At 38.6% G+C, this 13,851-nt stretch overlaps 1 protein-coding gene across 1 annotated transcript in view; it reads right to left on the bottom strand.

Annotated features, from left to right (window-relative positions):
* Positions 1-13,851, bottom strand: part of ARID1B (AT-rich interaction domain 1B) — a 337,486-nt gene that overhangs the window by 322,044 nt on the left and 1,591 nt on the right. The window contains 1 exon segment of the mRNA XM_085297989.1: positions 13,406-13,851. This exon segment is cut by the window's right edge and continues 24 nt beyond it. Coding sequence (XP_085154115.1) covers positions 13,406-13,851 — 446 coding nt within the window.

The raw sequence follows: 13,851 nt of genomic DNA, 5'->3' as shown, positions 1-13,851 counted from the left end.
CCACTATCAAAAGGGACTGTCCCATCCTTACCTGCACTTRCCATTCTCTCCCTCACCTTACTTCTGTGCTTCTACAATTGTGCTGCAAGTCAGATCAGCTCACTGATCTGGCTGAAAGCTAATCATTCAAGGGTTTTGTTTTGCAGGATTGTTTTCAGACAAATCAATGAGCTGATGTGACTCACCTTCTGACACAAGGGAAGCAGCAGGGAGCTGAGAAAAGGGTGGGACCGGTCTTTTCAGCAGAAGTGAAGTCTTACATCAGCTTCAGATGATCATTAGACTCACMCTCAGGTGCAAGAACTTATAGTAACACTAAATTTGATGAAAGAGTGCCCAAAGAGTGTAGCAAAAGACTATAGAGAAACACAGACTACACTAAGGTAAATAAATTAGGCTTTTGAGTTTTCTAGAGTTTTCCCCCACGAAATTCTGGCTTGATAGCGACGCAAAAGGTATATGCCTGCTTATTTCCATACCTATTATCCTCTTTGTTTTTGTGTTTCAACCTTTCTCTTGCTAGTTTCTGCTTGGTTTAACCCTCTTATCCTCAAAAGTCAAAAAGAAAAGAAGCTATTTATTTTTTGAAGAATATCCATCTGGATCTTCTGATGAATGTATGAAGAATGAACCTAATTAAAATAAATAAATAAATTAAAAGATTCTCCACATACTCCCAGGCATAAATCTGAAAGTGAGGCAACACAAGCTACTAAATGCTCCATACCGGATAACCCTTTGAACACCCTCTCTCCCCTAAGAAGATGGAAGGACACAGTGTACATTACTAAGACAGGATATATATCCCAATTTCCAAAAAGAAAAGCTGCATTTCTACCCATTCCTGACACCCTGTCTGAGGCAACTTGCTAGAATAAGACAATCATATGTAAGTTCTAGAATTTAAGAAAGTAAAAATGCCATCAGAAATCTGAATTGTTTGAGCCTTTGCTAGGATGCCATGACCAGCTGCAGTCTTTACCAAAAAACATCCAACTTTCTTTCATCTCTTCAAGGGAAGGTATCAACCCAAAACAAAGAATAAAGTTGAAGGGGACTTCAAAGAACAGGAGGGGGAAGAGAAGGAACAATTAGGTAAATCAGTCTCTGCTTATTCAAAGCTAAAAGATAACCRTTACAGGTAAATCAGAGATCATTCTAAGGAACAAGAATTGCATCTAGGTCTTTTTTCAGAGGTAAAGCAATAGAATTTGGAGACCATTGTGCAAAAATAAATTGGCCTTCATTCTTATCTGAATGCCTAAGGTCTTTAAGTAAAATCTGTGTTCCATTTCTTGTTTAGTGGTACAGTAGAAAACTGTGCTCCAAAGAAGTGGAAAAGTGGGAATTAAATGACTTGTGGAGTCTACTTTTTACTGTTTTCCTAGAAGTATGATGGAATGCTAACTAASTTTTTAAACAGGCTTCATTCATTATTCTAACAAACTATATCCACAAAGAATATCTGACAGAATGCAATAGCAAATAACCACCATTGTCAGCTTGTTTCTCTTTCCACTCTAGATTTTACTGAGGAGGAAAAAGAAGAAATATATGAAATACCAGGTACTCTAAAAGTTGCATACAGCGCATCTAGCATATCACAATCACTACTTAATATAGACAATTATATGCAATATTCTCTTCCTCTTCTCCTTCCTATCTTTTCTACATTTTCCACAGATAGGGCAACACCACATTTCAGTTTTCATGCTGACACCTTTCCAGGTATACTTTAGGCAAATACAGAAAGACAGGGTTTTAATCACAGCTGTCATTTCAGGTAAAAAGAAAGTGTCCATGTCACATTCACATTCCATTTTGATTTCACCTCTGTTTTTCCCCCCCCCTCTTTTCTTTTCTCTCCATACGCTACTACCTAAGAGTATCATGGTAGAGGAACGTGAAAAGAAAGGCCCTTTCGGACTGCACAATCTCATGTTGCATACAAATTCTTGTCAAGACTTTGGTTTTGGAGGGTTTTTTCTTGTTTGTTTAATGCAACTTAACCTCTCAGCACTAGTAGTGCCTACACAGGCAGCTGGCTAGTGAACACATCTTCCCTACTGTCATTCTTYCTCTAACAATTTTTGTGCGCAGGCTCCTTGGAGGACAAAGAAGACCAAATACAAGTCAGAGGCAGAGAGGACTCAAAGGCTATTTCCTCCCTGGTTGTATGGTCATACTATTTATTCTCACCTAGTTCTGCAATGGCAGAAGATAGTAAGGAGGTTTTTCCATCACTCCAATGTTTAGGAAAATGAAAAAGGTAATAACYTGGATACACCATAAGTTTCAAAAGAAGAAGGAAATATCACACAAGACAAAGGATCATACAAGATAACAAATTCTGGACAAAATAAAGTAGTATGACTTTAGGAAGGAAAGAAACAAGACAAAAGCAAATTATTGGGAAAAAAAAATTTACAGCTAAATGCTACTAACACACATGTACCTAAACCCCAAACTTACTTAGGGCCTCAGCTCAGCCAGAAAACGTTCCAATTGTCAGCAGCATTCACACACAAAAATCCTGACAGCTTAGGCTGTGGTAGCCCTCAGATCCCTAGCTAATTCTTGGAATAATCTTTTTATTTGTTTTTAAATGTTGGCAACTATACCCACATGCTGAGAACTTCAAGAACACTGTTCCTAAAATATAAGACAGTTTGCTACAGAAGCTGCCCAACCAACTCTCCTCTTTAAAGGAAGAGCTCATTAAGTTGGGAACTTCTCTTCTGAATGAATTTAAATGTTTTCTTTTTCATTGTGGTTGGATCTCAGTTAATGTAATTGCTATTTATATCAAAACATTAAAAGGTCTGGTTATGGGGTTTATTAGAAAAGCAAAATGTGTTTTTAATACTAAAAAAAAAAACACACAACAAAATACTTTGTAGTACTGCTTTCCCTGTATTTGCATACCACATGTTCAACAACAACAAAAGTATCTTACAGAAAGTGAAAATTCTAAAAAATATCACCGAAGTAGCATCTCCTAAAGTTTATTAGCAGAAAAATGGTTTTGTGCTAGATAGGGGGGCTATCACAAGTGACATTTGCTAGCTTCAAGTTTTTTAAAAAAATGTTAATTAGTACATTATACAAATAAATATGTCTTTATTAGTGAAAAAAACTATTTTAAACTTAAAAGAGAAAGTATCATTTAAAGAAAACTTGTCAAAATACTCTCTGTAACTCTTTCAAATATCTGAAGACACAAGGTTGAAAAAGAGAAAACCTCCCTCAAAATGCAATCAAATGACATACAGTCAGGAACTACTGTGCAAAATAAACAAAATAATTGCCTAAACTTCTTTATTTACACTTGTTTTTCAGAGCCTCTGAAGCAGCTTATCTTCGCGGCTGAATTATTCCATTCTCACAAGGTAAGAAAGCTGCTTGTCTGTATATACTGCCTCCGTGTGTTATCTATATGCATTCCATTTGAATCCAATTTCCTTGCATTACCTCTGCCCAGGTCAGGGATGAATGGCTGTCAAATTCCCTGAGGAACAGAGAGAAAAACCCTTTCTTCCTGAGGCAGCAAGTTTCAATTCACAGAGCACATGGCTAATCTACATATGTGAAGGTCATGGCACTTCAGTCAAAGAGGTTAAGAATGGAACAGCTCACGTAAGGGGCTGTCTTAAACATCCTGGCGTGGTGCCCAACAAGTGAGATTGTTGAAAAGCAATAGATAGCTTCTGGCAGCAGCAAGGGGAAAAATATTTTGATCATGTGATGCTATACAAGCTAACTACTTCGCTTCATGTGTGAAACTTTTACAGACGCTACAAATACCACATTTATAAGCAGCTCCACAATCCAGCCTTCCCTCCTTGGCTGTCTTCTCTCTCTCCGAAGGAAATATAAGTTGCCAGTCAGCTCTGCTGGATCGTGGCAATTCCAGAATCAAGCAAAAAAAATTTTTTTTTAAAAAATAATAGTAAACAGAATACAACCAGCTAACAGTTATCTACGTATTCCTAGTGCTTTTCATTACCGCTAAATACAGGGCACCAGGAAGTCTTCTGTGCCAGAGAATCTCTCTCTCTCTTTGTAGGAAGGACTTACAAATATAATTAAAACTATCGAGCAAAATTAGTTGCTATTGCTGGTACCTAACTGAAGTTGCCTCAAATATATTCATTTGTATTTTTCCAGAAATAAGTAATGCTAAATGGAAAATACAAACACAATTTTTTTTTTTAATAACCCATATTCACGATCACCTTCCAATATTTTAAATAACACCAGCTCTAACAAAAATACTCATTTTTCTTTGTTCAGGAATTTCAAGTAGATAAAAAATAATGAATTAAAAAACATAAATCACAAGAGCACAATCATTTTCCACAAATCATGACTGAAAGTAAGACATTGATACTAGTATTTCAGTATTTCATATAAACAGAGACTATCCAAAACTTTCATAACATAAATTGCTACATAAAAAAATACACAGCTCCATACATTCCACCCAAATCAAAGGCTGCAAATAAACCAGCATATTCCTTTGATGCTGTCAAAACAAACCTCCTTATCTTTATTTTTAACTTTAAAAGAATAAAATTTAAGAACTACAAATCCTGTCCTTGTGCTTTGAAAAGAAATTTTCAGAGCTGATATTTCAGTATCTTGCTTACATTCTGACAATCTAACCAAATAATATGATCCATGTTGGGAACACCTAATCTCAGATCCTGTCCAAATGAAAAAAAAAAAAAAAAAAAAAAAAAAAAAAAGAGAGAGAGAGAGAGAGAGACGGGAACGTACAGTGCAGATCAGATACCTTCTCACATAATATGACAACTATTTAGGCTGCCTAGTAATTCTGTATGACACGCTATATTAAATAGCACCTTAATCCCAAATACTTAAATAAATTAAATTCAGCCTTATTTAATATACTTATTTTTACATAGGGAAACTGAGGTTTCCAACAGTCAAACCAGCTAACTTCAGATCACGCACTCAGCAGAGAGCTGTCCAAAATTCCTGAGGTGATCCTATACTTACTACCATTTTTCTGAAGACCACTTTTCTGAAGTCAAATAATTTACTTACCATGGCTGAATTCACTGCTTGTGTAAAAAAGCCACTATTCCATTTCAATCAATCTGTGAATTAAACCATGTCCACTCTGGGAATGGTACACATGACTACAAGTACATTTTAAAACAGTATTTCCTTTTGGGACTTTCTAAACCAATTTTCCTTCTTTATTCAGGCCAAAAAAACATGCTCAAAATTCCGGTCCTTCTTTGAAAGCCAATTGTATCAGGGATTGTGCTACAGCAAGAAAGCCCTCTCTATGCTGCATAACACAGATCAGTTCCCGCTTTTAAGATGTGACCAAAACACATTGTGAAACTAGTCTACCATGTGAAAAACTCACCAAGATACCTGTATCATAACAACCATATCTGCAAGCCCCCCAGAGAGAGGCAGCTTATAAACACTTTCATTTTGCCAGGGCAGATATACTACTACCCCTATAGTAGGCTAAATACAAACGGTTTTGCCAGAAAAGCTGTTAGTCAAGGATGCAGTTTATTCCCTACTTCTAACCAGATAGTTAGAGCAACAAAACTTCATAGTGGACCTGGCCTTTGTTCCACCATGGTCTTTAAAAAGCAATTAAATTAATTTGATAATTTAATTACAAAACAGTTTGGATTCTACCAACACAGGCAGAAGTGTACTGTGTCACTCTACAGAAACCCTTGCTACAGATATACTTTTTGGATAAGTAGATACCTAAAATAAATTCCAAATAAGTATAGCCCTCCAGGAAAAAAAATCCTATGTATAGTGGTTTTAGCACAATAGCTTAAAAAATCCTATTAATAACACAATTAACACTGCACCTCAAAAAATAGGTTTTACAGTAAGAATATTTCTCATTTTTTTAAACATATTGAAGAAAATAAGTAATAAACAAAAGTCCCACATGAACCTACTTTCCCCAAAAAATGAAAATCCCCCCCTTTTTTCTTCCTCCCTCTCCTTAATAGACACTCCAGTGATCAGAGAGACTGATAAGGATGGGGGCAAGATCAGTGACACAGCGCTAAAATTAAGAAGTGCCTATCACTCAGTTGAATGYCTTTATAAACAATTATCAGATCACAAACCCAAATTCAGTATTTTTAAGTCTGAACAGGCTAGAAAATGGGAGAAGACAGGTGATAACTGCGTTCTTAAAATACTTTTTGCCATATTCAAGGGCAAATGATTAACAAACCAATAGTTCTCAAAACTAGAGAAAGAAAACTAACACACAGAGTACATGCCACCATATATGCTTTTTTTTTTTTTTTTTTTTGTCTCTGACATACTTACCAAACCCACCATGACTCAAATGTGAGAATCAATACGAAAGTAGATCAAACACTGATGGCTCTGTACTGAAAGCGAGTCCTGAGACGCCCTGCAGAACCTTGGAACTCGGTTTGATGCCAACAAATTAGCCAAAACTCATTCAGAAATTCAGCGGCCTAATACCTTGCTGTGGTAGTTAGTAAAGGAGTTAACATTTCCCATGTACACTCACACCCCCACTCTTTCAAACTGTACCTGCTGTAGACTTTCACAGAGATTCCACAATGGTTTTAATAAATATATAAATGAAGTATTTGATACTATCATCAGAATAATCTTGTGTTAGACAGTTTCTACATAGCTGCAGATGCCTTCAGATGAAGCAAACTATCCATACAGAGAATACAAGGTTTGTTAGCATATACTTTACACTTGCATTAAGAACAACTCTCATATGAAGAAAAGCCTTAAAATGACACAATAACTGTGATCCGTAGACAAAAAAAAAGTGTCTTCTCTAAAAGTTTAGAACTAAAGGATAAAACTGATATTCCCAATGTTACCCACTGTAAAAAATGAGACAGTTCAAGCCACAACTAGACTCCTCAAGCTTTTCCATGGAGTCTGTCACCAGAGTCCCTCTTCAAAAAGGTAGTGTGTACAGCCTGAGACAGGAAGGTTCCTTGGTTCAGCTTCTCATCAGCTTCCAGGTTAGAATACAGGTAGCACTTCTTRCAAAAAACAGTTTTGCTTTGAAAAGCTTTCCTTGTGCTTTGTGTTCTTTGTGTTCCACGGATTTTTTAATTAAATTTGTTCAGTTTAAAAATGATGATAATTTATCTCCCTATTAAAACAAGTAGACTTGGTGGCAGAGGATGCTTGTGCATTTAAACTAGTGCCTCCCTCCCCGCATATACTAGGACTGTTCACATCATACTCATCAGAAGCAGAAGTTCCACAACACAAACCAAGTTCTTGAGCACTTGTTCAGCTCTCTTTTCCTCAGAGTTTGATTTCTGTAAGAAATCCAATGGCTTTATGCAGATAACAGTGAGAACATAATCACAGAACAGTACAAGGAATACTCAAATTTTAGATGACAGTCCCTTTAGTTTAAGGTGACTACACTGACACAACAGGCAACCCTCAGCTTCATCCAGTCACTCGCCCTTTCGATTGTCTGGAGACAAAGTACATGGATGCCTGCAGATCTTTCATTCTCCCAGGACAAAATGCATTCACCATGATAAGACTGTATTCATTCAAAAGCTAATGTTTACGGCTCTATGACTATATTTACTTCTAGGAGAACTCTAATTTGCTGTTATGCCGAAAAGTGCCTGGCTTAACAAAGATATATGTTCAGTGCCTCAGTTTCCCCTCAATGGAAAGAACTGTATCTTACTCCAGTGTAACCCACACTAAAACGACAGTAATCAAGCACACTTGTACTGCTGTTATTGAAAAAGTACAGTTAGTTAAAAGTACTCTCATGAGACTTGGTCATCTACTGTCTACAAAATGCAATGTACACAAAGTACATAGATATTTTCAGATAAATTCATTCCCAGTAGGATTCCTCGACTGAAGCGGAACAGCATCACAGATGGATTTGTCCCTTTTAGAGCTAATATGTTCCTGGTGGATCACTAAATGCCAGAGCCTCAGAACTGGAAATACAACAAATGAAATACCCTGACCCATTTGCAACTCAAACATTGTGGCACTCTGCTAGCATATGAGAATTTAAGTGTAAAACTGATAATGAATATTTAAGACAGGACAGTAAAAATATATCAGAGAAATTCAAAAGGTAACTTTATGCTAAGAATAGCAAAACATGTATCAGAGGTACAGAAACCTGATAAGTTTTACTTAAAAAGAAAAAGTATATAAGTTAACAGTAAAACTTCTTAAAATATATTTTACTCCAATATGGATGGCTGTACAAGATTTTAATGTATTAAAAATTATTTGCTTCTTTCACCGCTAAGCAATACATGAACAACACTGCTCTATTCTACTTTTCTATTACTGGTTTTCAAAACAAATTTAAAAACCACTGAGGTATACTGTTAATTTAAGTTTAATTAAAGTCCTCATTCAATCCTACCAAAACACGTATTTAGCACTATGTAAATAGCCCCAAAATTGAATGAAAAAAAAGGTTTTTTTCCAAGTATCTTAATAATCACAGTTCTGAAATATATGCTAGCAAGTTAGCCTACCACACACACATGCCGAATACACTACTGAAATTCTAAAGCCTTGAGCATGCATGCACAGCGAGCGTGGCATCACTACTTTACATATCCACAGAGAATCTTCAAAGCCTCCTGATAAATGGCACATTTTTGAAAAAGTAGCAAAATGTAACTTGCTAGGATGCAGGTACAATCCTAAGAACAACTTAATAAATACATTACTGCCATTCTCATATTAGCAATGAGAGTTTCAGTATATGCGTGATCAAATATTTGAGGCACAAAAGAAAGAAAAGATCTATCATAGCTATTCCAACTTGTTCTCATTTTAAGAATTTCATCTAGTTTTAGCTAAAATACTATTTCAAAATGAGACAGCATCATCTAACAGACTATGCTTGGTAATTTCAAAAATTTTATGTTGTTTTTGTACATAGAAAATTTAGCAACAAATTAAATGCATTATTTTTCCTCCCTATAGATTTGGATCAGAATGTCAAAAACACAACTTGACTACTCAATTGTAAAATTCTTATACATTGGAGGTAGTAATACAATAGATAGGTTTGCATCACTCTTTCTTTATTACATCTTGTACACAGGGTCCTGCTGTTCAATGTGTAGGCATAAGCACTACTACAGAAACCAATAACTGAACACCAAACCACAAAGCATCAAATATATAGTCGTAATATATATATAGATGCTACTAACTGAGAATATTGCTATTTGCTACTAAGTAGAAGCTATGTGAATAGTAAACTGTTTATTTGAAAACACACAGGGAAAAATATATTTCATTCTCCTATTGAGATATCAAGAATATATACACCACACTAACAGCTGTTAATGGCCTTCAGACATTGGGCATGATTCTGCAGCCCTGCCTTAGCCAGAACTCCCAATAAAGGCAATTCAGTCAGCATAAAAAGAGCTGCAGAATCAGGTACATTTTGAGTTTCTCTATTGTAAAACAAACGACTGATAACACACACAGACGCGGACGCACATGCACAAATTCAGAGGAGTTCAACAGATTTTTCTAACACTTGGTCAGTATCCTATGCTATGTAACTATTCTTGAAAAGACCCAAGTTCTCTCTGAGTGTAGGGATATGTAAATCTTACAAATATGCACAAAGGAGAAAGATGCATGTAAAGCACACACATATGCAATTTAATGTGTTAAGCTACTGCAGTACAAATCAAAACTGAAGAGAGCCTTATGACTTTAAATATTTGTACACTGCCAAGGAATTCTTTGATAATCAAAGTAACTGAATGACAAGATACTGTGCTAGCCTCACAAAACTTCTTCACAGTCAAACGAATCTATCAATATATGCAATATTCACCTGCTTTGAAAATGTGCTTCTTCAGAAACAAGGAGCTTCTTTTTCGAGCTCAGATCTCATTTCACGGGTAGATTAAATGAAACTGAAGCAAAATTTTCTTAATTTAATAGGCTGGACAAACACAGATTTCAGTTCTGACTAGGACTCTACAGTCCCGTATATTACAAAAATTATCCACAAGGAGACAAGAATTTCCTAAACAAGTATCAGACGTTGTAGCCTACTGACAGTCCTTTTTTCAGTTCACAGCACAATAGTTTCTACAGGCTGAAGGTCCAATCACCATCTACTTTGCAAAGACACATGACAAGTGAGTATATTCTAATGTGTGTATACACATACACAGAGTATACAGACAGATGATTATTAAAAAAAATTAAAAGACTTGTATGTACAAATTCTGGACTGACTAYTCCATTTTACTCTTTTCAATGCAACTGATTTCTTTACTTACTGATATAAAATACCTGACAGTAAGGAATTAAGAATAAAAAAAATGTATAAAAATAATTGTTTTCTGTAAACTAGTAATAATTTTAACTAATGCAACACATTTTCTATTTTAAAATTATTAATTTAAAATCTAAGGGCATTTCTTTTCTGCCTATGTACCTACTGGTTAGATTAAAAATCATAATATGAAGAAGACTGATAGATGACTTGCCTTTATTACAATTATTTGGAGAGTTGAAGATGGGGGGGGGAAGTGAAGAACAGTACCCTTGCCAGACTATTCTTTATAAGCTGCATCCTATTTCTTATGATACCCGAAAAGAAAAAGATTTCTAACTGTGAAAGAGGACATAAACCCATAAATATAAAGAAGTACTTCTAAGGGTCATACTGAGGACATAATGAATTTACTCTCACTCCAATAAAAATAAAATACTTTAAACAATTTCTGCCATGAAGAAATAGCTCTCTGAAGTAACATGTACTATATCCTACTGCCTTTTCCCCTAGCTTTTAAAACTGTAAATTCTGAACTACCTGTGTTTAAAAGCAAGCAGACAACGCAAATATGTTTAAATTAATTATGAAAGGTTATGCATATGAAGCTTCATTACCTTATGGTTCCCAGTGACCCTTCCACCAGTGCAAATTAAAAAAGGTAAAAATTAACATTTATGACAAATCTTATTTCCCTAGAAGCAATAAAAATGAAAGGGAATAAAAACTAAAAATTGGACAGGAGTGATCTGCTGAAAGTACAGCCAGCCTATTCAATGTTTCCATTATTTTTATAATAGAAATCTTTTTTTTWWAAAAAAAAAAAGAAGATTAATACATTATTCACAATATCAACCAATGTTTTCTCCAGGTTTTGCTCATCAATGAATATATTTTATAGAAAGATCCAGCTGTTCAACGACCCCAGAAGTACACAGCTGTATTTGTTTCTGCTAGTCCTCATTGTTAAAAGCTATTAAAAGATTTAACGGTTCTTAATAGAAAGATCTTCTTGAAGGGAAAAGATATCCATAAAATTCTAATGCACTACTCCATTTAGCACAATTCACTCTCCTATGGAGAACTGAAGCATAATCTCACACTTGTATGGAAAAATAACAAGATCAACAACTCCTGATGCTTCTTTAAGCAATTCAACCACAGTTCAAATGAAAAAGCACTTTTTTCCCCCCCAAAAAATCTGGATTCATTGCAGCTATAAAGCAAATAAAACCACTGATAGAACGACTCCTTTTTTGCCCTTCTTTGTRCAAAACGTGACGTTTTCTCACGAACAGTATGCTATATACAAAAAGATTTTTTTAAGAGGGATGCACAGAGTAGGTAATGAGCTCTTACTAATACAATGAAATTACTGTTGGGATTAAATCTGTTTTTAGAAAAATCTGATTCCTTGTACAGTATCCTCACGGCTGCAACACCGCAAAATATTTTCAGAGGCACAAAGGTTCCGTAAATACTACTCGAAATTCTTAATCCTCGTTCAAGTGTTATTAGAAGACACTTTCCTATCACGTCCAATTAGCATAAAATTAAAGCACGCAAAGTGGTTTAAAAAAAAGGAAAAAAAAAGAAAAAAAGCCCAGAAAAGCACGCCATCTAACAAAATTGAATTAAAAAAAGGGGGGGGGGACAGAGCAGGAGAGCTGCCATTGGCTTTTCACTACACTGGCAACCAACATCTTTTCTGCTGATGCACGCGCGGCCTCCGCTCCCGGAGCGCGGCCGTTGGCCGCCGCCGCCGCTCCGCCGCGCGCCCGCGAGYGCTGCTGCTCGGCGGTTATTTGCGGCAGGAATTTCTGTGACTGCGCGGCTCCGCGCTGCTATTTACATCAGCGGCGCTAAATGCCCAATGGTGAGAGAGGAGCCAATCAGATGGCAGATTAGATGTCAACTCCGAGGCAGCTGTCTGGAGACTATTACAGCCAGTTTACCTCCACAATTCAAATTCCAAACCTTGCAAAGGAGATCGAGTCGCTCTTCAGGCTCAGGCTCCTCGCAAGAGGCGTCCGGGCCGCGCACCACCTCCCCGGCGCGCCCCGCGACCTCGGCGCCGGCGGAAAGGCGAGCTACGGGGCCGCGATTCGACGATAAGCCGATTAGCTATCGATTTAGTAACTTCTTGGGTTTAGCTCATCGGCGGGGTGCACGCTAGGCGAGCCACGCTGCGGTCTCCCCGTGCCCGCGTCCGTTTATTTACACGAAGGACTTTTGCGGTCTTCTCTCTGCGTATGGATTTTCGCATGTATTGAGGAGAAAAACACGGTTATTTTTGTGCGCATATTCGCTTTGAGCACGACACATGCTTCTGCTGCTGTGCAATTCTCCTAAAGACTACCGGACTCACGCACAAGAACGGAGCATTTAACGCACCTCGATGCGTATTACCCGACCCCTTACCACCACAGCGCATACACACATCCACGCACACACGCACAGCACACTCTTCCAGCAGAAAAACGAACCCGGCTGGTTTTAGTGGATTTCAATACGTAACTCCACCAGTGACAAACTAATTTGCTAAAAGCAAGCAACAGAGCAACTCACSCTGTTTAAAAAAAAATAAGCAAACGAATAAATAAATAAATAAAAAGAGCCCTGCTGGAAGATAATGAATACTATTCTCCGAGAACCCACTGGGTCTGACACTCTAGTTACCAAATCCCTCTTCGTCCCAAGCTGCTTTTCCTCTGGGCCCTGCGCCTCTGCATCGCTATTTCAAAGTGGAGGGGAAAATATTAATTGGGGTTTCAGAACAACCTAATTTTCGGCAGCCAAACCAGCGCTCGGCTGCCGCCAGCCTCGCTGGGGCCGCGCATTGTGCGCTACTCGCCCTTGCTGCGGAGGCAGCGAGCAGCTGAATCGGCCCGGGGGGTGGGGGTGGGGGGGAGGAGGGGAAAAGAAAACAGTGAAGAAAACAGTGAAGAAAGAAATAAAAAGAAAGAAAGAAAGACAGAAAGGGGGAGGAAAAGTGAATTATAAAGCAAGCGAGCCCGGGCGCGGAGCGGCGCAGAGGCGGAAGCCGTCCCGGTTCGGCGCGGGGGTTACCTGGCTCCTGCTGACGGTCTGCCCGGTGCTGCCGGGGCTCATGGCCGGGTGGTTTCTTTGTTGCGCCGCTGCCCAGGCCGGGTTGGCGGCTCCGTACTGGGCGCCCATGTCTTTGCCCATGCCCATGCCCGCCGCTGCCTGCTGGCTTCCCGGCGCGGCCGCCGCCGCCTGAGGCTGCGGCGGCGGCGGGGCGCTGGGGCTGCTGTAGTCGGGGTAGCTGCTGGCATAGCTCCGCATCATGGGGCTGGGGGACGTGAGCAGCTGGTTCAGCGTAGGGGTGGCCCCGGACGGGTGCTGGTTCTGCCCGGAAAATCGCTGGAAGCCGCCGGCCGCCGCCGCGCCGGCAGCCGCCTTGCCGAGGCCGGCGCCGCCGCCGCCGGGGCCCATCATCATGCCGCCGCCGGGCTGCCGCGGCGAGCTCAGCACGCCGTAGCCCGCCGAGGAGC

This window comes from Rhea americana, unplaced genomic scaffold (assembly GCF_003343005.1).
Source record: "Rhea americana isolate MKP2758 unplaced genomic scaffold, rheAme1 scaffold_134, whole genome shotgun sequence".
Lineage (NCBI taxonomy): Eukaryota > Metazoa > Chordata > Aves > Rheiformes > Rheidae > Rhea > Rhea americana.
The sequence above is the reverse complement of the archived record's forward strand: the minus strand, read 5'-3'. Positions and strand labels throughout refer to the sequence as shown.